Source organism: Theobroma cacao, chromosome 2 (assembly GCF_053813885.1).
Source record: "Theobroma cacao isolate CCN51 chromosome 2, ASM5381388v1, whole genome shotgun sequence".
In the NCBI taxonomy this organism is placed as follows: domain Eukaryota; kingdom Viridiplantae; phylum Streptophyta; class Magnoliopsida; order Malvales; family Malvaceae; genus Theobroma; species Theobroma cacao.
In genome coordinates, this window is record NC_142640.1 from 6,248,161 (window position 1) to 6,270,529 (window position 22,369).

Consider the following 22,369-nt stretch of genomic DNA (forward strand, 5'->3'; position numbering starts at 1 on the left):
CGCACCGCCTGAGCAATAGAAAGCAGCTGATTGGCAATAGTAAAGCTATGTTTTTTTTTTTTTATAATTAGAGATTCGAATTTTGCTTTTTTAAGTGAGGTATTATGTACCAAACAGTGAGATAAATATTTAAACGTATATTAAAGTTATGTTTTTTTTTTTAATATTTAATATTAAAGTTATGCTTGTTGCTAATGTTTATAATATATTATGATATTTTTAAATAATATTTATTATCATTATTTAAAGGTATAAATTGAGGATTTCAAAACATAAAAATTAATCCAACAAAAGCATAAATATTAAATATTTATTAAAAATAAATTTTTTTCAAAAAAATACTTACCATCAAAATAAACCTTACATGATATAATAAAAAAATTACTTCATTTATACTTCTTGAAGATATTATCATATACTTGAATGAGGATGAATTGAACAATCCATCTATAAAGATATATTATCTCACATTAATGCACGCGATTTAAAATTTTATTTATTATTTTTTGACTTACATGCTTAAAATGGTAAATAAGTCAAATCTCACTAAATTCTTACTCTTTTGATCAATTTTATCTGAAAAATAATAAAGTAACTATTCTTACGTGAAGAATTTGAAATATCGGTTGTTCAACTTAAGACTAGTACACATCCTTTCCAATTTAAGGAAGTGATGCTTAATTCTATTTTAGAAGAATTTTACAAAGAGGTGTATTTTATTAATTTAAAATAAAAAGAAAGGATATTTATTTTATTTTAAGAAAATTTCACGAACAGACATATTCTGTTAATTTAAAATAGGAGGAACGATACTTAATTCTATTTTAATCAATTTAAAATAATAGAATTTGATGATGCTTCCCCCACATTTCCAATTCTCCAAAAAGAGTTCATTCAGACAGTCACGGGTCATCCTCTCATAAAAGCCAGACCCGCTCAGAGGTAAAGGGCGTAAAGCACGTGCGTAGCAGGTATGACAATACTTTCACTCCAAGTGTAGAGCTTCACTCTCTAGAGTCAAGAACGGGAGCTCTTTCCTTAGCCTTCAAGCTGGACTTCTCCTACACCAATAACCAAGCAAACAAATGCTGAGTTCTCTTTGAAAGAACTTATGCTCGCATCTTAGCGAACTCTTATTCAGTCTCTTTTACAGAAGTCTCAAAGAGTGAGGTGTGAACATAGTCCAAGATCGAGAACCCAACATGCGGTTTTTACTTTTTCTTTAATTTGTATTCCTGATCAAGGATTGTTTCAATTTTCTTTTCTATTATTACCTCTTAGTACGTCTCAATTTATTTGTTATAATACTACCTCTCTCCTTACTAAAAGAACCCTTTACACCTGTTTATTTGTCCAGAGCAAAGGTAATGAACAGTGAAGACCACTGTGCCATTGTACCGCATTTAAGAAAGAAAGAAGAAATTTGAAATAGATTGGTAAGAATATTGGTAAGAATCAAAGTTGATCGATGGACACCATTCATATACAACGTGTTCAAATTACAATTAAGCCCTAATCTACGTCAGCATCCAATAACAGTACAATTGCACTGCTGTGCAATTGTAACTAACATAAGATACAACTTGTCAATCATCATGGAGAAGTGACTTGGTTTCTGATTCTGCTTGAACGCCTAACTGGGGTAACTATTTCTTCATCTCCTCCTCCCTTTTAAAACAAACGAATAAAGCAAAAAGTGTAAGAAACAAGTTCTGGCTGGTTGTTAGAAAATGATCTTAGACTAGTGTAAGAATGGCAATAAAAAGGGGAAAACTTACATGCTTGTTTGGTATCTTCTCGTACGTTGTAAAACTACCATAAGAAGGGGAACCCGTAGAATAATCTGATGAAGCAAGAGACTCTCTCCTGTTATTCTTCCTGGGCTTCTTTTCTTGGCTCTGATATTCATTTGATTCCTTGAGTCCCATCTTGCTATAAGTAGATGAGGTTTTCTGGCAGCTGCTCATTTCTGATGGGCATGACTCATTAGACATGTCTACTTCCGTCTGCAAATTCTTGGAAGATAGCCTTTCATGGATTGTATCATTTGAGCTAACTGACACTGGACTGTCTTTAGATTTCTTGGCCAGCACTGGTTGTTGCACAGGCACTGCAGCATTTGGCACGGAGAGCTTTTCTCTCTTTGGGTAGATGACAGCTGCCGTAGCTGCTAATAGACACAACAAAAGTAAAGAAAAAGCCATCACATTCTTTGCGAGAAATCGGTCTTCTGGCCCAGTAATTGCAGAATCCACTACTTCAGAACTTTGAGAGTCGTCAGTGAGAGCTTCAATTTTGGGGTTTTGAGACATCAATTCTTCCTTCGGGAACACGATTTCAGCAATGTTCTTCAAGTCAACACCCTCAGTGTTCCCAGATTTGGATACCTCAGCAGCCTGTGGGATTATGCTTGGCAGGTGGTTAAGGTTCACATTGCTTTGATGTTCAGCATCAATCTGAGCAGCAAATTCAACTCCTTCATTCTCCTCTGCTTCTAAATGATCCAGTTCAATCATCTCCGCCTCAATCCCTTGCTGTGCTTCATCAGGTTCTTCTCCTGAAACCAGTTCCAAGTTTTCATAAGCTTGACTCTCTTGGTCCTCTTGTTCTTTAATTTCCTGTTCATCATCTTCATCTACTGCCTCATCTGCTTCAATCTCTTGATGATATGTGCCCCTCTCCCTTACAGGATCCACTACACTGCAATCAAACAGTAGGTGCCCCTCGCTGATATGATCCTCTAGCAAATGACTCAAATTAGCATATTGAAAGGAAACCGTTCTGTGCACTTCTCTTGAACTGGAAATGATGTTGGAAACACAAGACAAGAACCTAGCTGACAAATGCTGAAGATATTGAGTGAACCGGTCAAAATTAGCTTTTGCAAATTCAGTGACTTCTGGCGGGACCTGAATTGATAGGCTTAAATCTCCCAACCCAGAAGGAGCAAAGGTAGGAGAATTTGCTACTAGAATTGAAAAGTAAGCAAATGCCAGGACCAGAAGGAAAGCAATGAACTTTGATCTGGTAGAGAAACGTGGCTTAGACATTCTTAAACTCTCTTCAACCATGTCATGGGCAATTGGGTTTCGTTCAGATGCATAAAGCTCCTCCTCCTCTCCTTCTCCTTTCATTGTTTCCTCTGAAGATATATCCTCAGATTCTCTCTGTGAAGCATCGCACTGTGTTTCTCCAGTAACTTCAGTATCTGAATAGCTTTCAGATGCAAAGTGCTCCTCGAGCTGCTTACCTTCTCTTTCCCGATAGAGGTCGATTCGAGGATTTGGCCTATAGTGAAGAAACTGAGGCCTTGGAGAAAGGTAATTGGTTTTGGGGTCATAAGGAGGCATCGATGGATCAGCATCAAGTGGTGCTAAAATAGGACATGAAGGTGTAATAGAAACCCTAGGACTAATCTTGAAGCTGGGATCCACATTAACAGAATCATTTTCCTCTGTAACGGTTTCCAGTAACAAGTCAGAATCATGTTTGGACTCCTTATAATCAAAATCTGCGTTGCTTTTCAAAGGTTCCTCATATACATGGTTGCTGCTTGATGAATCATGAGGGACCTCAACATTCTTCTGCTTCAAACCAATCTGTGGAGTTGACTCATCATCGTCCATGACTACACTTTTTACATCAGCGAATGTCACCTTCTTCTGATTCACACTAATCACTGGAGTTGATTGATTATCTGCCATGATTATGCTTTTAACATCAGAGAATGAAACCTTCTTCTGGTTCAAACCAATCTCCGGTGTTGCCTCATCTTCCATGATTACGCTTTTAACATCAGAGGATGAAACCCTCTTCTGCTTCAAAGCAATCTCCGGTGTTGACTCATTATCTTCCTCGATTAGGCTTTTTACATCAGAGAAGGAAACAGAAGATCGAACTGATTCATTCCTCTCAACCAAGATTTTCTTTCTCGGTGATGCATTGATCTTTGAAGCAGCAGAGATTGTCGGTGACATGAAATTCTTTGAACCCTTTGAAGGAGCTGGTGATCTGACTCTTGTTGGTTTTGGATTCTGGTCTTTACTGTTTTCCTTGTCAGAATCACGCAAAGAAGCTACACTTTCTCTGCCAGCGGAATGTCTTCGAGGAAAATCTAGAAATTGTTAAGACAAATATAAAGTATCAGAATCATAGATCTTTCTGTTTGTTTCATAGGAAATTTCCTATTCCAACTTCTCTAGCTATGGGACTAGCTAACTTCCTATCGAAAGTCACTTTAAATTACCCATTATAATACAAGTACAATATTATGCTGAAAAATGTATATTTTCTACCAAAACATGCAGATCAAAAACACAAAATGCAGAGTCTGTTAGTATCACTGACTTTGAAAGGCGACTAACTTTATAACCCGGATACATAGCAGTACATAGATTTTCCACTCAGTTTCTTTAATTTTCACTCAAAGTGATCAAAGTTAAACAGATAAACATTACTTAATTCTCATAGCAGATTACTATTTTCTAACAAAACTAACATAAAAGGAACAAAAGATTCAAAGCCAATCTTCCCTTTTTTTTATTCCCTTCATAACCCAGACAGCATGAACAAAATAATGCCTCAATTTTCGTTTCCCTTTATTTAATAACCCAAATTCCTAGTAACCAAATATTACATCTCTAAAAATGGAAAAAGAAAGGCAAGGAAAGAAAAAGAAATAGAACAGAAAAAGAAACTGTTACCTGAAGGACTATTTGCAGGGGTGCTGGGGTTAAATGTTCTGGGATTTGTGACAATAGACGGCTTTGCAAAGGGGTTTCCACTGAAACTTCTTCTCATAGGATCACTAATTTCAGATTTTTTCATATTAGGGTTCGTTCTACATGGAAGTGATGACGAAGAAGTCTTGGCAGGTGAGGCCATGGTGAATGTTTCCCTTTGTAAATTTTCCCCCCTTTTTCTTCTCTATTGATTCGTTCAATTCAACGGGATTTTGGGTTTAGAATGGAAATAAAATGAAAGTCTTTGGAGCAAGAATGGTAAGATTGTGAATGTCAAAGAATCTTGAAGATTTGATGAAACGTAACGGCTAGTTTCCTTGAAGCAGAGATTCTGGGTATTTGAATGGATTGGGTTTTTTGACCGTTGGAATAAGGGTATTTAAAGTGATGAGGACAAAGCCGAGCCGTTGGACCATCGTTCCTTTACCCGTTTGTAAAGTGGCGGAGAAGTGGCTACATAGCCGTTGAACATCTTTACTAGACTTTTGCTTTGGAAAAAAAAAAAGAATTAAAAGATTATTCACTAAACATTAAAGTAAACTTTGAATAAAACCAAAAGATAGAAAGGAGAGAATTAGAATATTCCAAATCTCATAACTCTACTTTCTTTTTTACTAATATTAAATTTATTTTTATTTTTATTTTATCTTGCTCTTGATAATCCTAAATGCAATAGTCAATCATCTCTAAATTAATTCAAATAGAGAAAAAGATCATATGAATAACACCGGTTTGTTAGAGTTTTGGTTATGGTGAGAGATGAAGTTAAAAAAATTTAAACATTAAACATAAAAAACCACAATAACATATTCATTTAGTTGTTATTATAAAAATTTAAATATAAAAAAGCTGGAGTAGCTCAGTCGGTTAGAGCGTATGGCTGTTAACCATAAGGTCGGAGGTTCGACCCCTCCCTCTAGCGTTTTAACGTTTTCCTTTTCTTATTTTTTGGACTCTCTAGCGTTTTTCTAATTTTTTGGACCTTATTTGGACCCTCTAGCGTTTTAATGTTTTCCACCCTGTTTTTTGGACCTTATTTGGACCGTTTCCTTCCAGTTCTTTGGACCCCATTTGGACCCTCTTGCGCTTTAATGTTTTTTTATTGGAAACTTCAAATGTTTTAGTGTTTTCCTTCTAGCAAGTTGTTCCTGTTTTCCTTGTTTCAATGTTTTTCATTTGGACCGTCTAGCGTTTTAACAGTTTTTTAATGGAAACTTCAAACGTTTGAATGGTTTCCTTCTAACAAGTCGCTCTTGTTTTCCTTGTTTTAATGTTTTTCATTTGGACCCTAACAAGTTGTTCTTGTTTTAATTTTTGCCCCAGCCAGCTCACTGATTTCTTTCCTAGTTTTCCTTTTTCCCTTTTTGCTACCTTAGGTCATTCAAATACGAACACATACAAGTAGAACAAAATTACAGAATTTCATGGAATTGCAGATTTTTTTTGTTCACAGCACAGTTTATAATACGTTATGCAATACAAATGGACTCTACAGGACTTAACTTTAAAGTACAAACAGAGAGTACAAAACTTCCCAACCATGTTTACTTAAGGAATTAACTGCAATGTTTACAGCAGGAAATCTATAAAGAAATGAGTTACACTCATTCTAACAATCTATCTCGTCAATATTTGTTCGAAAAATATAATCTTCACCCTCTAATTCTTCTTGATACAAACAAATTGACGGCATCTCAATCTTTTTAGTGGACTCCCCACCATTTAAAGACCTCCTTCCCTGAAAAATGCTAAAAGTGTCAATTTTACACCGCAAAACACTGGTCCAGTTTGTTCTTTTTATAGCATTCCAGGTTCACAAGCAATTCCCAGGAATGACTCATCATAGAAACTTATTAGAGTATCACTATTGCAAAATTCTGATGATATTACATGCATTGCTTATAACAAACTTGTTGACTCCCAACGGTCTATAATGTGCATGTTAAAAGAGAAAAAGATTAAATTTTTTAACTCCATGTGACGGCTAGCTGCCCGTTGGCCAACATTCCACATGAAGCCTGGCCAAGCACACAAAATACCAAAAATGCAAGACACGAAGGAGTTTGGACTAACCTTCCTCAAGATATAGAAAAAATAGTGAAAACCATCTCCAAAAGTACTCCATTCAACAGACCATGTAAATTTGGGATTATGAAAGAAAGGCCGCCTGAAGTGTGGCTGTATGAAATGAAATTAGAAGTAAGAACAATATCCTAAACATTTACAAAAGGTTAAAACCCCATGTATTTGTTTGTTGTACCTGGCCAAAAGTAATTGATATGAAAATCCCATCGGGTTTCAAAACCCTATGAACACCTTCAAGCATTGCCATGACCTTGGATACTGTTGCAGGCTGTGGATTCCATGGGTCACCACTGTCCACAAACAGTACATCCTTCAAAGAAATTAAAAGGAAGAAAAAAATTAATAGAAATAATAGACTCACTAAAAAATTATTTAAGAATAGTAGGCAGTGAAGAAATAATAACAATAGAATTAAGAAAACCAAACTAAAATTCCAGCATGTGTAAAAGAAAAGTCAACTTGATTATCTGTTTACCATGGTTCCTTTCTCAATAACCACATCAAAACACTCGCTGTGAAAGGGGAGGTCTAGCATGTCTGCTTCCAGCACTTTTATTTCTGATGAAGAGGTAACAAGGAAGGGAAAACTGATGAATGAAACCAGGTCCAAAGATAAGCTGGTTCTGGCGAAAAGAATTCTGTTTCCACCATTACCAAAGCTTCCAAGATAATAAGAAATATAATCATTACTTTTCTCACAACAAATAAGGTTTTGTTTGGTTGATACTTTTGCTATTTGCCGTTCTTTTTTCTTCAATTTTTATTTTTTCGCTTTCTATTCATTTTTTGAAAAAAAAGAAAAGAAAAGCAAATAGTAAAAGCATCAACCAAATGGAACTTTCAGTGAAAAAGGAGATCTTTCTGAAATAGTGAAATTTGATCAACTTAGCCAATAATAGTTGACAAATAAACAAACCCTTATCTGCAGTATGGATTTCATATGCCCAAACAAGTGAAGCATTCATGTTGGGGTCTGGCACTCACCAGGACAATTTTATATTCTCATGGTTTTCCAGAGTCTGGAAATGAAAAGACTACAAATAGCTATTGAATTGTCTAGGGTCCTATCTCCTACCTTGAATTGGCAGAGTGATCATAACACATCACGCCAACAAAAAAAGACAAGAATTTACTTCCATAAATGTCATATGCATTGCTTAGTTCAATGATCTCAAAAGCTCAGACAAGAGTTCATGTACAAACTCATCAGACTCAAATCAAGCTTCAAATTCTAATAGGCCAAATAAATAAAAAATGAAAATGAAATAGAAAGTTAGAAACTTCAGAAATCTGCTAAAGACACCTTTGTTTCCTTCAGACAATAACCTTTCCTTCATCCTCTCCACTGCAACAGATGACAAATCAATACATGTTATCTCAGTGATCCCATCCTTGTAGAGCTCTTCACACAACTGTGAGTTCCCACAGCCCAGTTCCAACACCTTCATCATATAATTTTCTCATCATTATATATTAAAGTACTCTGATCCCACCAGAATCAAGCACAACCAAAATGAAAATAAAGATGCAACCAAGTAAGCTGCGACTACCAAATAGGCAAATACCAATACAAAGCTTTGCATTTTATAGCTTGTTATCCCAACCCAGAATTAACACAAGCCTAGCTTCTATTTTGCTCCAATACGACTAACGCTCTAAGAGCTTATATTGGCCTACTGTGTAAAGTAAAATCTATATTTGTACTTTTTTCCAATTCACTCAATTATTAGGCAAAAAATCAAGAATTTAATTTAGACTCCTAGGGTTGATGTTTTTTGTTTTTGCCTTTTTCTTTTTTTTTGCAAAAAATGAACAGAAAAGAAAAGGCTAAAAAAAACACACAAAATGAGTAAATAACAAACAAATAAGAAAAAGCAAAGCATCAACCACACGGAGCTTATTAACAAAAGCAAAGCTAAGAAACCAATTAAGCGAGTACCCATTTGCTTTTATGACTTGAAGTCCACATTTTTTGCTGAATGACTAGAATTTCACCCAAAACCCATGTAAAATATGAAGCAAGAGGCATTCACCAATAAAGAGACAGAGAGAGAGCGTACTGAGCAATTGTGTTTGATGTGGGCTTGAATGAGATGGCGAAAATGAGAGTAATCTTTGAACCACTCATAGTGTTCCTCATTAGAGAAACGCTGGTTCCTGCAATACAAACAAAGAATAAGAATAAGAATAAGAAAGCATAAAGATGTGACAAGAGAATAAAAAAAAAAGGGAAACACAGAAATGGACTAAAAAACTTGAAACAGGAAAAAGGTTACCAGTAGTTAGGATCAAGGTAGGCCGAAGCGGATGAAGGAGGATCAGTCTTTTTATGTTCTGCACCTGGGTTTTGATCCGTATCCATTTTTTGTTATCGGGTTGTTCCGCTTTCCCTTCTGTCTTCACCTTGGGTTCGCCTCCTGTGGCCCTTAAAACCCTACCAAATTCATAATTTTAGAACTACCATTTTTCATTTTTTTTTTTAAAAAAAGAGCTAGTTTTTCCTTATTATTTACTTATCCCTACTGATTCCTGCATTAATAATTAATTAAAAATTATTGTTGTATAATGTTCTCATTTTCATACCATCAGATATTTCGATTATGAAGAGAACTAGCGGTCTACAAACAATAGTAAAATGTTATATTATTTTAAAATTTGCTTGATATAGCAAAATGATATATTATTCTTTTAAAACAGAGCAAAATGATGTACGTGACATGAGCCAAGCTTGTTTATTTCAATGGTTTGTTTGTGGCCAAGTAAGATTAGTTTTGGTAGCGTCGGGCACTAGCTTACTTTTAAAAGCTTAAAGATCATCTTTTCCAAAATCCCATTGATTATAGTTGGGAGGGAAAAAGATCAAGAGGCTTAAAAACAGAGCAAAACTCTACTACTCTGTTCCGAAGATAGTTCTCCTGTGGTGTGACTTTGGAGTCCTGATGAACGTACGCTAATCAATTGCAAGAAAGGTTATTGTTCCACAGTTGCTTATGTAGTTGCTGTTGGTAACATATATATAATAGTCCTAGACAACAGCTCAGTTTGACTTGCAGTAATAAATGGAATATCCTCCCGAACCGAGACAGCTAGATCTAACATGCATACAGGTGCTGCCTGTCTTGTTCTGCTCTGATGATCCTGGGTCTAGAGATGATATGGTCTTTTCTTGATGAACATGTATGCTACAGTTTGAGACTGCTTAGTCTCTTGGATGTTGTTTCACTTTTTTTCTTGACTTGTGTTGCTTCTGAAGTCTGTAGCAGCATTGTAATGCTTTGTTCTTTCTGGTTAAATGAAATTTTATTCAGAGGTCTTTAGTTAAAGCCGCCTAATGGAGAAAAATGAGTGGAGAAAAACTAAAAAGTTTGAAGTTTGACAACTCAGAGTAAAGACATCCTTCTGAAAAATACATTCAAATTGAAATTTATTGTAATTTCTGTTCTAAAGCATCAGTAAAAATGTATCAAATAATTTCCAGAAGTAATGACAAAAGGAGGAAGGGAACAAATGCATGTTGTCACAAACTCAGCATCACATAACAAGAAATTTTCAAATACTCCGTCAGGTTAAATTGCTTGGCTCTTCACATAATTAAAGTGATGAATCAAGTTCCAATTTGCTTTCATGGTTTGGTGACAGTCATCTATTGATGATTACTTCCAGGTAGCTAATTTCCCGCAAGAAGCCAAAATATCAAGGATTTTGGACTTATACCTTGTTGGAGTGACTAGTAGTTTGTTATCTTAAGATTTCCTTGAGGATGGTATTGGTGATGTTGGAGGCTTCAAGTCCTCATACCTGTAATTTTATAGAAGAAAAGAAAGAAGAAACTTAGTTCACTATAATGTTCCTGATAACATAGCAAGATAAGGCCTAAACTGGTATCTCTGTAAATAAACAGAATCAAGAAGACAACAGAGTCCTTTCTGGTGACTGGGGAGCTTCAAGAGCTCTAGATTATGCACACTAGCAGGGTTTAACATATATTTCTTGCATCAAGAAACTTAAGTCACTAAGAAGGCCACATATATTTAATAAGAAGAAGATTTAATATCCACAAGTGATCTTGGAGTCAGCAATATTCATATATCTACCATCCAAGATTACTTCAACTGCTTATGAAATCATTGACTTCATGAAAGCATACTTAAACAAAGAAAAGCAAAGAAGGAAACCAGGAGAAGAAAACCAGGAGAAGAAAACCAGGGAAACTCACATTGTAAAAGGAGAAAGTGGTCTCGATGTTGGTCCTGGATTATGCTGTTTATCACTTGGTTTATCTGCTATTGGAGATTGGGCTGTTCTGTTTATGGACAATTCAGCACCTTGGAACCCGCTGTCTGCAGATGCCACTGTTGGGGCAGTAGGAGATGGTGATGAAGGGGGCTTAAGATCATCATATCTGAAAAAATGGAGGGCTATAATGAATTGAAAGGAGAAGAACGTAAAAAGCTAAGAAAAGAAATGGCTAAATAAAAATTTGAACCAATGGAAAAGGTAGGTTGTTCAACAAGGAAAATAAGTGAATCAAAAGTCATACAAATAAAAAAAATATTGATGCAAATCAAAACCAACAGACTTGAGTGTTTAACTTCTTAGGTCTTATCATATAATTTCATGAGATACTAGGTAAAAAACCTACTAAATAAAAATGTGAAAAAGTTCTGACAGTTGGTGTGCAGCATAGCGAAAATGTGACCAGCAAAAGATGGATAACCCCATAAAACATTAGCAAACTTATGCATAATAGGGTGAATGACAAGTTGACTGCTGGGAAGAATCCTTTTCATTGATGCCAGTAGCCACAGCAGTTGGTGCAGTGTTGCCTCCAGTCAAAGTTGAGACATTTTCTACTGGTGTTGAGGCACTGGAACTTACTACTTTGGGGCCACTCGGTGTTGGTCTAGGAGAGCTAGGTGGCTTCAGGTCCTCATAGCTATTAAAATCAAATCAGCTCCTAATAAAATGGCTCATATTCTTGACATCTACCTAATAACGAAGGCAATAATTCAGCTACTGTTAAATAGATTGGCTTACGCAGTATAGGGAGAGAGTGGCCTTGGTTCCACAGCTTTTGCTTGTTCAGGTTTCTTCTCACTGGGAGTAATTGGTTTCTCAGTTATGATGCTTTTAGCAGGTGCTGAATCAGACTTAAAAGGAGCATCAGACTCCTGTTTACACCAGAACAGAAAGTTAATTAGACACTAAGGTAGTTTCTGCGACTGAATAATCTAGGGATATTAAATGGGTACACTGGCTTTTCTCCTCTTAACTATATCATGTTACGCATCACTTTCCAAACCATGACAACATTTAAAGATGAACCGTGGATTCACCCCTGCCTGTTGATCCCTCAGCCACGATGCTGATATGGTTAGGCCTCATATGAACTGTTGATTACTGCTCTTGATACAGATGAGAGACAAAATGTGAAAAAGGTAATTTCTTCTTTAGGAACACCTTATAGTTTCTTTATCAAGCAATTTAAGCAATTTTTCATAGGTGATATGCAGTGTAGTAAACAAAAAAAGGACAGTCATCCTACTCAAATTGTCAAGTCTTAGATGATGGAAACGCTCTGAATCTCATAGAATGTTTTATATGATCTCTACTCCAGTAGTTTGAGATTACACTTCATCAGCTCAAGCTCTTGCACCCAGTTTCTCAATTGTGTTAGATGTTCATTGATTAGCGCAAAGTCTTTCCTGTCCTTTAAGAATGAAAAAGGGAAAAAAGTACCTTAGGTGAGTAAATGTCGGCTCGCTGAGATGGTATCTTTGCAAGAAGTTCCTCCATAGGTCTCAATGGAGCAGTTCTTTCTGCAACGACTTCCACCACCTTACAGTGGGAAAGGCTGCGGTTTTTGGCCATGCATGCCATGAGTTCTGCCACCTTCAGTGGAACTAATATTGTTATGCTTATTTTGCAAGAAAGGCTTAAAAAATTGCAATATGAAAATTAAGATTATAAATATATATATGAATACACCTGAAGATTTGACACCAGGCCACCAAATAAAGTATCTTCAGTAGAGAGGGTAATATTATGAGTTTCCTTGAAAGCATCAGTGGGCCGCTCCATTCCTCCTGGTCTGACTATCTGAACAGGCACTTCAAGATGAGTAATTAAATCCAGATATGATGCCTCTCTAGGGCTGGTAATCTAATAAAACTTGCAGGTACTTCAAGATCCACTTACAGTGTAAGGAAGACCACTTGCAATGAGTGCTTCTTCTGACTTCCTTTTCCAGATCAGGACGCCCCAAAACAAACTTAAATGGAAAATGATAAAAGAGACAAACAAAAACATTGAATCTTTGTTCCAATCTATCGGAAAATAGTATATATGTTCCAAAATGTTAAGCAGAAAACCTTTTTTTTTTTTAAAAAGAAACTTACTTGAGAATAGCTGCAGGAAATCCAACTTTATTTGTTCCCAGAGACGAAACCAAAATAAAGTGGTTAACCTTTGCCACAGTTGCTGCACCATCAGAAAAAGAGTCCAAGTTTTAGCATGTAGAGCTTAGAGAGGACAATGTTATTGTATAAATACTGAGGAAAACTCATCAAATAGGAGGTCTAGAACCGAACACTTCATTTCTCTCATTTACTATCTAACTTCACCTTTCTTTAGCAAGATTTGTCTACGCTTAGAAATGTATAATTTAAAAAATAAATAATGCACAGATGGTTTATCTCTCCCTTTTTTTTTTTGAAAAAAAAGAATAATTGCAGAAGGCTTTCCGAGCTCAGGATGCTAGCATGCCAAATGCAAACTAACAGTCATGTTAGTGGTTGACCATCTTGTTTACCTGCATGAATAAGATTCTGAGTGGCCTGGTAATCAATCCGATAAGGCCCTGTAATGTCAAAAACTTCCTTCTCACCGGCACCAATGCAGCATATGACCACTGATGCATTGCCTAAAGCTGGTGCAATTGTATCTTGTTTCTCCAAGTCATATTCCACAATTTCAAGCTTTTCTACAGCTGGTCTAAAGACCAAAGATTGCCTGTTACTTACTCGGAGTTCATTATTATCCAATTGGAATATTTATAGAGTGCTGATATACTTATAAATTCTACACCACCTCCACTCATCTCACCACAACTTTCTATAAGGTGAGATTCACATGAGGCAGATGGCAGTGATCGAATCAGTGGACAGGATGAGTAGAAATGGGGAGTAAGTATAACATTATCATTTCAAATATTAAAAACATAAATGTTAGTTTTATCAAATGTTGAGAGTAATAAAGTATAAGAAGGAACCAATATCCGTAGGCTCTCTTGTCCTTACGTGTAGTTCCTTCAGAGTTGAGCTTCATCTGCTTGACACTCTGCATTCAAATTTCTTGTCAATATAAGCATAATTTGGGAATGCTGACAAGAAAAGAGTAATACTTTTTAACAAGTAAAACATAAACCTGCACAAGAGTTTCTGCTTTCTGAGCACTCCTAACTCCAGCTCTAACTTGAAAACCAAGTTTCAAAAGCTCCCTGAAGAGTGATGAGCTTTTAGCACAATTTAAAACTGGACATCTAGTTGTTTAACTTTCAAGTAAAGCTGCCAGTGAGTTATAACCTTACTGTTCGAGATCCTACTCTACCAGTTGCACCAGCAACAAAAGCAAGATCCTCATCTTTTGAATCTGCTTTGTTTGAAATTGCTCCAGCCACCTCTGAATTAGTTTTTGTTGTGCCTAGCAGCGAAAAAGGTAAGACAATTACCATTTGGTAGTTAATACATGAGAAAGGGGGAGAGGGAGGAAAAATACATTCTTTCCACTGAGGACAGGATAAAGCAACTGCTGAAAGCAATAATGCAATGGTTCATTTCCTTTATCAATTAGCTTTTGTTTACACTTGTTGGATTCTCCACCACCTTTCTCTTATGTCAAATGCAAAGACATATTTCTGCAACTGTATCTGATTCACCAACTGCTGAACTATCATAAGGAAGAAGTGTATGTCCTAGGACACCTTAAGTTATACCTAAATGGTTTCATCGGCGCAATTCTAATGAAAAGCCTTTTTGATTTGGCTAGAAGATTTGGTTTTTTTGGAAATCTTGAAATAATGGAAGAATCATGATAATTAAGTCCAGATTGAATTTCAAAATGTCAATCTAGAATACTCTTCCAGTCTAATCTAGAGGTCAATTTGACAGTGAAATATCCAAATGGACTCTGATCTGTCATTTCTGGACAAAAGAGAGCAGAAAATTAATATCTATAGATAACTATATACATACGCCAGTAGTTTACTAGTCCACATTGTCTGAAAAATACTTCCTTAAAAATTTAATTGCAAAAATATTTCAATGATACAAAGACATCCCATTGCTAATTTGGGTACCCTTTAAATTCCTTTGATATTGATCAAACGGCTACATGCTCATCCCTTGTTTGCAAAGATTTTGCATAATAATTTAAGTGAAATTGATCAATTTCTTACGTACAATTTCACAGGAACCTAATGAAGCAGGGCTGCTACATTGGTTTGATGCTCAATTATCAAAGCATTATCAGAACAAAGAGTTATTGAAAGCTTATGTTAAAACATACATGTCAACTGCAAAAATAAAAGGATTCAGCATTTGACAGAAAGCATAGAGAACAGCCCAAAAAAAAGACTAGCAAGTTGACCAAATGTAGGAGAATTTCTAAAATCTATTTACCTGAAGCTTGAGCTCTGAAATCAAAGACTTTGAGCTCTCTGCTAAGTGGGCATTTTTTGCATCTGGGAAGCTTGAAAACTCGACCATATCCAAGAGGTTTCTCAATGAACCCACTCCTGGGCAGGGAGGAGGGTACGGTTGTAATGGCTGGTGACTGTAGGCAGCAGCTCTCCATCATTTGAAGCAGAACAAAAGCAAGCAAAGTTCCTTAATTGAAACCTCAAAAGGACACTTAAACAGTTTATCTGGACGAACTTATTTTTGATTGGCAGTTGAGGCACCCGCCACTCCATCTTGATATGATGGGTCCCCCAGGAATCCTTGTTGGCACAGCTACTGATTTTTCCTTTTTTCCTTTTCTATGGCTGGAAAATTTTTTAATCCTTATTTTTTATAAATAAAAAATTAATTCCATCTTATTTTTCAATTCCATTCTAGTTATACCGCAACTCAAGTCATCACCTTAAATCCTCGGGAGAGGGGAAAGCAACATGCAAGGAAATACAATTAATCCAGTGAATTCCAAATTACATGAAATGATAAATTCTTGTAGATTTGCTAATAATGCTCGTATAAAATTTGATGGTATATCATCATTTAGTTCATGATGCATTGCCTCTTAATGAAGTCTTATCCACAAAATGAATGCTGTTTTCAATGTCTGCGCATGCTACCTAAGACCTAAGAGTATTAGGCATGTTTTCCGCATTGATTATTACCCTTTTAAGGGTATAATATAATCAAGTTCTCCCAACTTTTGCAATCGTTAGTTCAAGTTTCATTTGAATACATATATATATGTATAATCTCCTTATAGCTCTCTGTAATTTGATCCATGATCATTGACACAGCTGCTTTCATTACTGCAAAGGTTGCTGATCAGCAAATCATCAAATGATTCTTTCTTCTGAAGTTCTTTTTCTGGAACCAAAAGTAATTTGTTAAGAAGTGAATGGTAAATATCCGTTCAAGTCTTGGATGATCCATCTTTTGCTGTTGTGCCGGTGTTTGCGTGTGTGTAATTTTATGGTGTATGTATGTTGTTATGGTTGTCGTCATTCACTGACCATTTTATGGTAGGATCGGTGGCAACAAGATGAGATGGATGATATCGAGTTGGCTACTCAGCTATCCCTATTAGATAACAACGATAGAGGAAAAGCTGTGCCTGGTGAAATACATAATATTTTATTCATCATACCAAAAATTAAGAGCCTTTTACTTGCCTTATTCATTCATTAATTTTCATTAGATGATATCGTGCATGAAGATGAGGATCTAGCCAAAGCAATTGAAGAAAGTGTGAGATCTTCAGTGCCACAAAGGTAAAGCACAGTCCAAATTTACATTAATCAGGGACTAAAAAGAATGGAGAATTGAACTCTCATTACTTGATTCCAATGTAAAAGCTCTAGAAGAAACTCTGACAGACGCCAGTCCTATCAAATTATTTGTGATGTGTGTGATGGATCAGTAAGTAATCTCAACTTGAATTCAATCAATATGCAAACAAGTTTATGGAGTTTATCTCATACTGATGCTAGCCTTTTGACTTTCTTACAGATTCCCAAGAAAGAAATTTGCAAGCGTGAATTCTGGAACCAGCATTTCTGTCGCCGTCACGTATCCGATGGAACTCCGATCTGCTGTGGTTGTATGAGGCTTAAGGTAATTTATCATTCACTATTAATCAATCGAACCATCATCACCAAGGCAATGAAAAAATGAAATAGAAATTCACTTGATGCTATATAGGGAGTAAACACAGAGTATATCAACCTTGGTGACATGAGAAACATTTGCCCGGATTGTTTTGCTACATCAATCACAAATGCAAGACAAAAGCAATCTATTCTAGACAATGTGATTGAGTTTTTGAGACTAAAAGATGTGGAATTCAAGGGACATGTTCCTGTCTTCTTGGTGGATAGAAGAGAGATGAGGAGACACACCAGGCGAGGAGTTAGCACAGGAGTAAGCAGTTTTTTTATTATCTTCCTCAATTTCATCATATATATATTTGTCTTTTTATCAATTTAATTTGTTGAGATGGAACATATACAGCCTGTTCATCCGGACAGCGTGGTGTGGGGACTCACAATGTTCAATCCGGATGAAAGTTATGCTGAAAGTGTAAGGAATTGTATAAAGAAATTAGACTCCTTTTGTTGATTAATTTTAATCTACAGGAAGCAAAAAATTTCCTTTTAATATCCGCTGCTTGTCACAACAATTTCATAGTAAAACCTAATTTTGTATTATATATTTTTTTGTTGTGACTATGAAAATGATAGGTTGAAAGTCTTTCACGAAGTGGGAGGAATATTAGGTTGGAACAGAGGAAGTACCTATTAAATCATGACAGTCACATAACAGTCCTTATTTTATTTGGTTTGCCAAAGTACTCCTCTAATTTACTTTGCTTAATTGATAATTATTGTATAAAATGTGTTGATGGATGGAGTGAATAAATGCATTCATTTAAACTAAAAAGCATATAATATTCTGAAATCTTTGATTTGCAGGATCATGACAGGGGCAATCATGGCCCATGAATTGATGCATGCTTGGTTTAGGCAACTAGGTGAATATTTTCATGGACAATGAAGTAAAAAAATAAAATGTTATAATTCAACAATCACGCTCATTATAATTATAATTATATATATCAATTAAGCATATGATAGTCATTATGTTTAGGTGTTTTCCACTTGGAACCAAAAGTGGAGGAAGGAATATGCCAAGTGATAGCTCACGAGTGGTTGGACTGGTTCGTGGTGATGGACGAGGAGGCCTCGTCTAGCAGAAGCGAGAATGCTCAATTCACTAGGAATTTGAAGCACACGTTCAAGGATTTAGTGGAAATCGATTCTTCCCATGCTTATGGTGAAGGGTTTAGAGACGCCAAATGGGCATTTGAAAAATGGGGTCCTCATAAAGTGATTAATCATGTCGTCAAATATGGAACTCTCCCTCAATAATTTGATTAACCAAATTAAATGGAGAGTTTTTTTTTTGTTACATGTTAATTTCGTGCTTGTAGCACCAAATGAATTGTCTAATTGAATTTAATTATTAATCTTGATCATATATTATTTTGGAAATTTGGCATAGGAAATACAGACAAATTTTACAATTGTCTAGAGGCTAAAACATGTTCACACAAAAATTGGGTGGAGCAAGGCAGCGCCAGATGTGACCTTGCTCAATCGTAACATGGAAAATGGATTTATTTCACGGTTCTTATTTCATCATCTGCCTGTCTGATTTAAATCAGCGTGTGACGCTGACCCAATTTGACTAGGACTAGGATCACCATTTATTCTTGGACAACATGCAACACATGTCTGCCTTTAGTTATGATCAGAAGAGTTTAATTTTGCAGTCCATTTGTAAAATCAAAGTGAATGTGAAGGTAATCTTGGCTTGTCTGCACTTAAGCCCAATTTAAAGAAAATAATAAAAAAATTAATAAATATATTGACTGATGTACACCTAATCAATTGATAATATTACGTAAAAAATCAATTTATAATATATTTAAAATAATTAGAGAAACTAAATATATTGAATAAATTGACATTTGAAATTACCTTGTATTTTAAGTAATTTACCATGTCTACACGTTGGTCGTGTTTGGTAAGGTTTTGAGTGGGGAAAAATTGGAGAGGTATTCGTGTTCGTCTTTCCAAACAAGGACTTAAAACGTGATTGGGCATCCAAGGCGACTGGCGACTGGGAGGAGAGAACCAAAAGCAAGCGATCCTTTCAGAGCAAAAGGACAAAAATAACTAACAATTGAAATTAAGGTAAGTGAAAAAATAAAAAATAAAAACCACGAAAAAAACATGGAGCTGCAGGACACTTGTCGAAGATAAAATGCGCGTTCCCACCACGACCTCACAAAATTCTCCCCACTCTCTCTGCTAACCTGCGCCGATTTCTCCGTCTTCTCTCTAATGGCGACTTCTCTGCAACTATGTCGTTTCTGCATCCGCACCGGTTCCGATCATTTTGGAGGAAGACCCGGAGCTCTCCCTTTCCGGAAGCCTCTCACTGTTAGATGCTCCGGCGATTCTACTTCTTCTTCTTCCATAGCTGTGGATCCCGATAACTTCGATGCCAAGGCTTTTCGACATAACTTGACGAGGAGCAAGAATTATAATCGGAAAGGATTCGGACACAAAGAAGAGACTCTCGAGCTCATGAATCGAGAGTACACTAGTAAGTTTTGTCTCCAAACAGAGTTCCGTTTTTACTTTTTCCTATTTTTAGTCTGAGGTAACAAAAAAAAAATCAAGTTGAATTTTGGTAAGAATTTTATGTGTTTTTGAAAAAAAACTTTCAGGTGATATTATTAAGAAATTGAAGGAAAATGGAAACGAGTATACATGGGGAAACGTTACTGTGAAATTGGCAGAAGCATATGGTTTTTGCTGGGGGGTCGAGAGAGCTGTCCAGATTGCTTATGAAGCGAGAAAACAGTTTGCAACCGAGAAAATTTGGATTACCAATGAAATTATCCACAATCCAACTGTTAATAAGGTCTATCCTTGCCCTTTTCTCTAGTAAAATTTTTTACCCAGTTTATGTAATGATAATTAATTCATTCATGGAAATCAAATTTTTAGTTCTTAGCTGCTGGAATTGCTGGACTTGTTATTTACTTACATAAAGATAGTGTTTTTTCTTTTTCAATGCAGCGGTTGGAGGAGATGGAAGTTAAAAACATTCCTGTTGAGGAAGGGAAGAAACAGTTTGATGTAGTGAATAAGGGTGATGTTGTGGTTTTGCCTGCTTTTGGAGCTGCAGTAGATGAGATGTTGGTTTTGAATGAAAAAAGCGTGCAAATTGTTGATACAACTTGTCCTTGGGTTAGTAAGGTATCTTCTGCCAACGCTCATATGCTGTCATAACAACTATGTCCTTGTAATTCTTTAATTTTATCTTTGCAGCTTTCCACATTCTGAACAATGAGTTCTTTTTTCCATTTGATACTAAAATATTATTTCTATGAAGGTATGGAACACTGTAGAGAAGCACAAGAAAGGTGACTACACTTCGATAATTCATGGTAAATATGCTCATGAGGAGACAGTAGCAACTGCATCTTTTGCTGGAACATATATCATTGTGAAGGATATGACTGAGGTATGTCCTACGGTGGCTAGTATTCTGTTTTCTTGTGATATCTTATGCAGTAGTTTTTTGGCTGCTAGATGCCCCTTATATGTCATTGAATAAAAATTGTTTGTTTTCATGTTGTCTGATTTCTGAAGGCAATGTATGTTTGTGATTACATTCTTGGAGGTAAACTTGATGGATCTAGCTCGACCAAAGAGGCATTTTTGGAGGTGAGAGTTTTTGTTTCTTATTTTCTTCATATGTAAATTGTCCAGGGCATTGTGCAAATGTTCAGATGATTATTGGCTCTTTTTCAGAAATTTAAATATGCAACTTCAAAGGGATTCGATCCAGAATGCGACTTAGTGAAACTTGGCATTGCAAATCAAACTACAATGCTGAAGGGAGAGACAGAGGAAATTGGTTAGTGGCACTTATGCACTTATGATATATCCCTTCTTGTTTGCAAGGAATTGCTACCTGTGATGCATATGTTACATTTTGCTTGAACAGGAAAATTAGTAGAAAGGACAATGATGCGAAAGTATGGAGTGGAAAATGTCAATGATCACTTCCTAAGCTTTAATACAATTTGTGATGCAACACAAGTAAGTTGATTGTTTGTGCCAGTTTGGTTTTCATTATAAATTTGTGAAAATATTGTCTTATGGAAGATTTTATGCATATATTGCTCCTTCTTGCCTCTTTCCCCTAAGCTGATTGTGTACCAACTTTTATGTTAGTCATTGAATTAGAGCTGATTTATCTTCTTTTTCAGGAGCGACAAGATGCAATGTATAAGTTGGTTGATGAAAATGTGGATCTTATGTTAGTAGTTGGCGGTTGGAACTCAAGCAACACGTCACACCTTCAAGAAATTTCAGAGGACCGTGGGATCCCCTCATATTGGATTGACAGTGAACAGAGAATAGGTCCTGGAAACAGAGTAGCTCACAAATTGAAAGTAAGTTTGAATGCAAAGTAATCACTTTTTGATCAACTTCTAGTTTTGTTGGCCTAGAAAAAAGGTATTTCGTGGCAATTGCAATTTTTTTTCTAATTATGCAAATGCTGTGTTCTACCAGCACGGGGAGCTGGTTGAGACAGAAAACTGGCTACCAGAGGGTCCCATCACAATTGGTGTTACATCTGGTGCCTCCACACCAGATAAGGTAACTCTCTTTCATGTGAAATTTTGTATTTTTACAGTTTGGTTTACTTATAATTTGTGTTTTGATTTGTTTTTCCTTTTATGTACTCCACTACAAATGTTTTATTCTGCAAAGACTCTGGAAAATTTGCAATATTAGCTTCACTTGCAACTTGATTAGATTGTAGCTAATGCAAGCTTGATGATACCATATATTTGTTTTACGAACTGATATGTGTTTTCTATATTTTGTAAATTTTTTTGTCATCTATTTTGATCTAACCAGGTTGTTGAAGATGCCCTTATCAAGGTGTTTGACATAAAACGCGAAGAAGCCTTGCAAGTAGCATAAATATAGGTTTCATACAGGTGCATCAGGTGATGCTCATTTGGTGGTACAATATTGTCAATGTATGATTAAAACGGGAGACTCATTGTATCTGACAGTGTAATCACATGTTCCTTGGAATAGTAATGGTGCATCTAACTATGTATCATGAAACGTGTGATATTAATGGACGTATGTGAGTTTTCTATATTCCTGTGGCAGATCCTGACCTGGATTAGAGTAGTGCATAAGTTCAGTTTCT

At 35.9% G+C, this 22,369-nt stretch overlaps 5 protein-coding genes and 1 non-coding gene across 7 annotated transcripts; 3 read left to right on the forward strand and 3 right to left on the reverse strand.

Annotated features, from left to right (window-relative positions):
- Positions 1–1,445: 1,445 nt before the first annotated feature.
- On the reverse strand, positions 1,446–5,063 carry LOC18608127 (uncharacterized). Its single transcript, XM_007042642.3, has 3 exons — positions 4,704–5,063; positions 1,779–4,114; positions 1,446–1,668 (listed from the first exon to the last, which is right to left on the reverse strand). The coding sequence occupies exons 1-3, from the start codon at positions 4,882–4,884 to the stop codon at positions 1,594–1,596; spliced, it is 2,592 nt and encodes an 863-aa protein (XP_007042704.2). The 5' UTR covers positions 4,885–5,063; the 3' UTR covers positions 1,446–1,593.
- A 527-nt stretch (positions 5,064–5,590) lies between these two features.
- TRNAN-GUU (transfer RNA asparagine (anticodon GUU)) lies at positions 5,591–5,664 on the forward strand. The gene has a single exon. It is a non-coding gene; the product is annotated as a tRNA-Asn (tRNA).
- Positions 5,665–6,200: 536 nt separating this feature from the next.
- On the reverse strand, positions 6,201–9,314 carry LOC18608128 (S-adenosyl-L-methionine-dependent methyltransferases superfamily protein). The gene is made up of 7 exons (XM_018114600.2): positions 9,104–9,314; positions 8,888–8,984; positions 8,131–8,269; positions 7,303–7,385; positions 7,003–7,137; positions 6,816–6,920; positions 6,201–6,480 (listed from the first exon to the last, which is right to left on the reverse strand). Exons 1-7 carry the CDS (start codon positions 9,187–9,189, stop codon positions 6,352–6,354), a joined length of 774 nt encoding a protein of 257 aa, XP_017970089.1. The 5' UTR covers positions 9,190–9,314; the 3' UTR covers positions 6,201–6,351.
- An 899-nt stretch (positions 9,315–10,213) lies between these two features.
- Positions 10,214–15,740, reverse strand: TIC62 (NAD(P)-binding Rossmann-fold superfamily protein). 2 transcript variants are annotated; one of them, XM_007042646.3, is made up of 12 exons: positions 15,506–15,737; positions 14,411–14,528; positions 14,253–14,325; positions 14,126–14,165; positions 13,639–13,815; positions 13,226–13,307; positions 13,026–13,098; positions 12,816–12,926; positions 12,567–12,719; positions 11,865–11,998; positions 11,044–11,229; positions 10,214–10,625 (listed from the first exon to the last, which is right to left on the reverse strand). In XM_007042646.3, the coding sequence occupies exons 1-12, from the start codon at positions 15,681–15,683 to the stop codon at positions 10,571–10,573; spliced, it is 1,380 nt and encodes a 459-aa protein (XP_007042708.2). In that variant the 5' UTR covers positions 15,684–15,737; the 3' UTR covers positions 10,214–10,570. The 2 variants fall into 2 exon arrangements, with proteins under 2 accessions (XP_007042708.2, XP_017971791.2); XM_018116302.2 differs by lacking the exon at positions 10,214–10,625 and adding an exon at positions 11,706–11,763 and having other exon boundaries at positions 11,086–11,229; positions 15,506–15,740.
- An 866-nt stretch (positions 15,741–16,606) lies between these two features.
- On the forward strand, positions 16,607–18,486 carry LOC148763959 (protein DA1-like). The gene is made up of 9 exons (XM_088803348.1): positions 16,607–16,676; positions 16,758–16,830; positions 16,915–16,978; positions 17,069–17,173; positions 17,261–17,479; positions 17,570–17,638; positions 17,800–17,906; positions 18,031–18,089; positions 18,206–18,486. The coding sequence occupies exons 1-9, from the start codon at positions 16,607–16,609 to the stop codon at positions 18,484–18,486; spliced, it is 1,047 nt and encodes a 348-aa protein (XP_088659474.1).
- An 871-nt stretch (positions 18,487–19,357) lies between these two features.
- On the forward strand, positions 19,358–22,315 carry HDR (4-hydroxy-3-methylbut-2-enyl diphosphate reductase). The gene is made up of 10 exons (XM_007042655.3): positions 19,358–19,729; positions 19,854–20,050; positions 20,209–20,388; positions 20,525–20,656; positions 20,785–20,859; positions 20,947–21,052; positions 21,143–21,237; positions 21,408–21,593; positions 21,715–21,801; positions 22,066–22,315. Exons 1-10 carry the CDS (start codon positions 19,465–19,467, stop codon positions 22,129–22,131), a joined length of 1,389 nt encoding a protein of 462 aa, XP_007042717.1. The 5' UTR covers positions 19,358–19,464; the 3' UTR covers positions 22,132–22,315.
- The last annotated feature ends 54 nt before the right edge of the window (positions 22,316–22,369 follow it).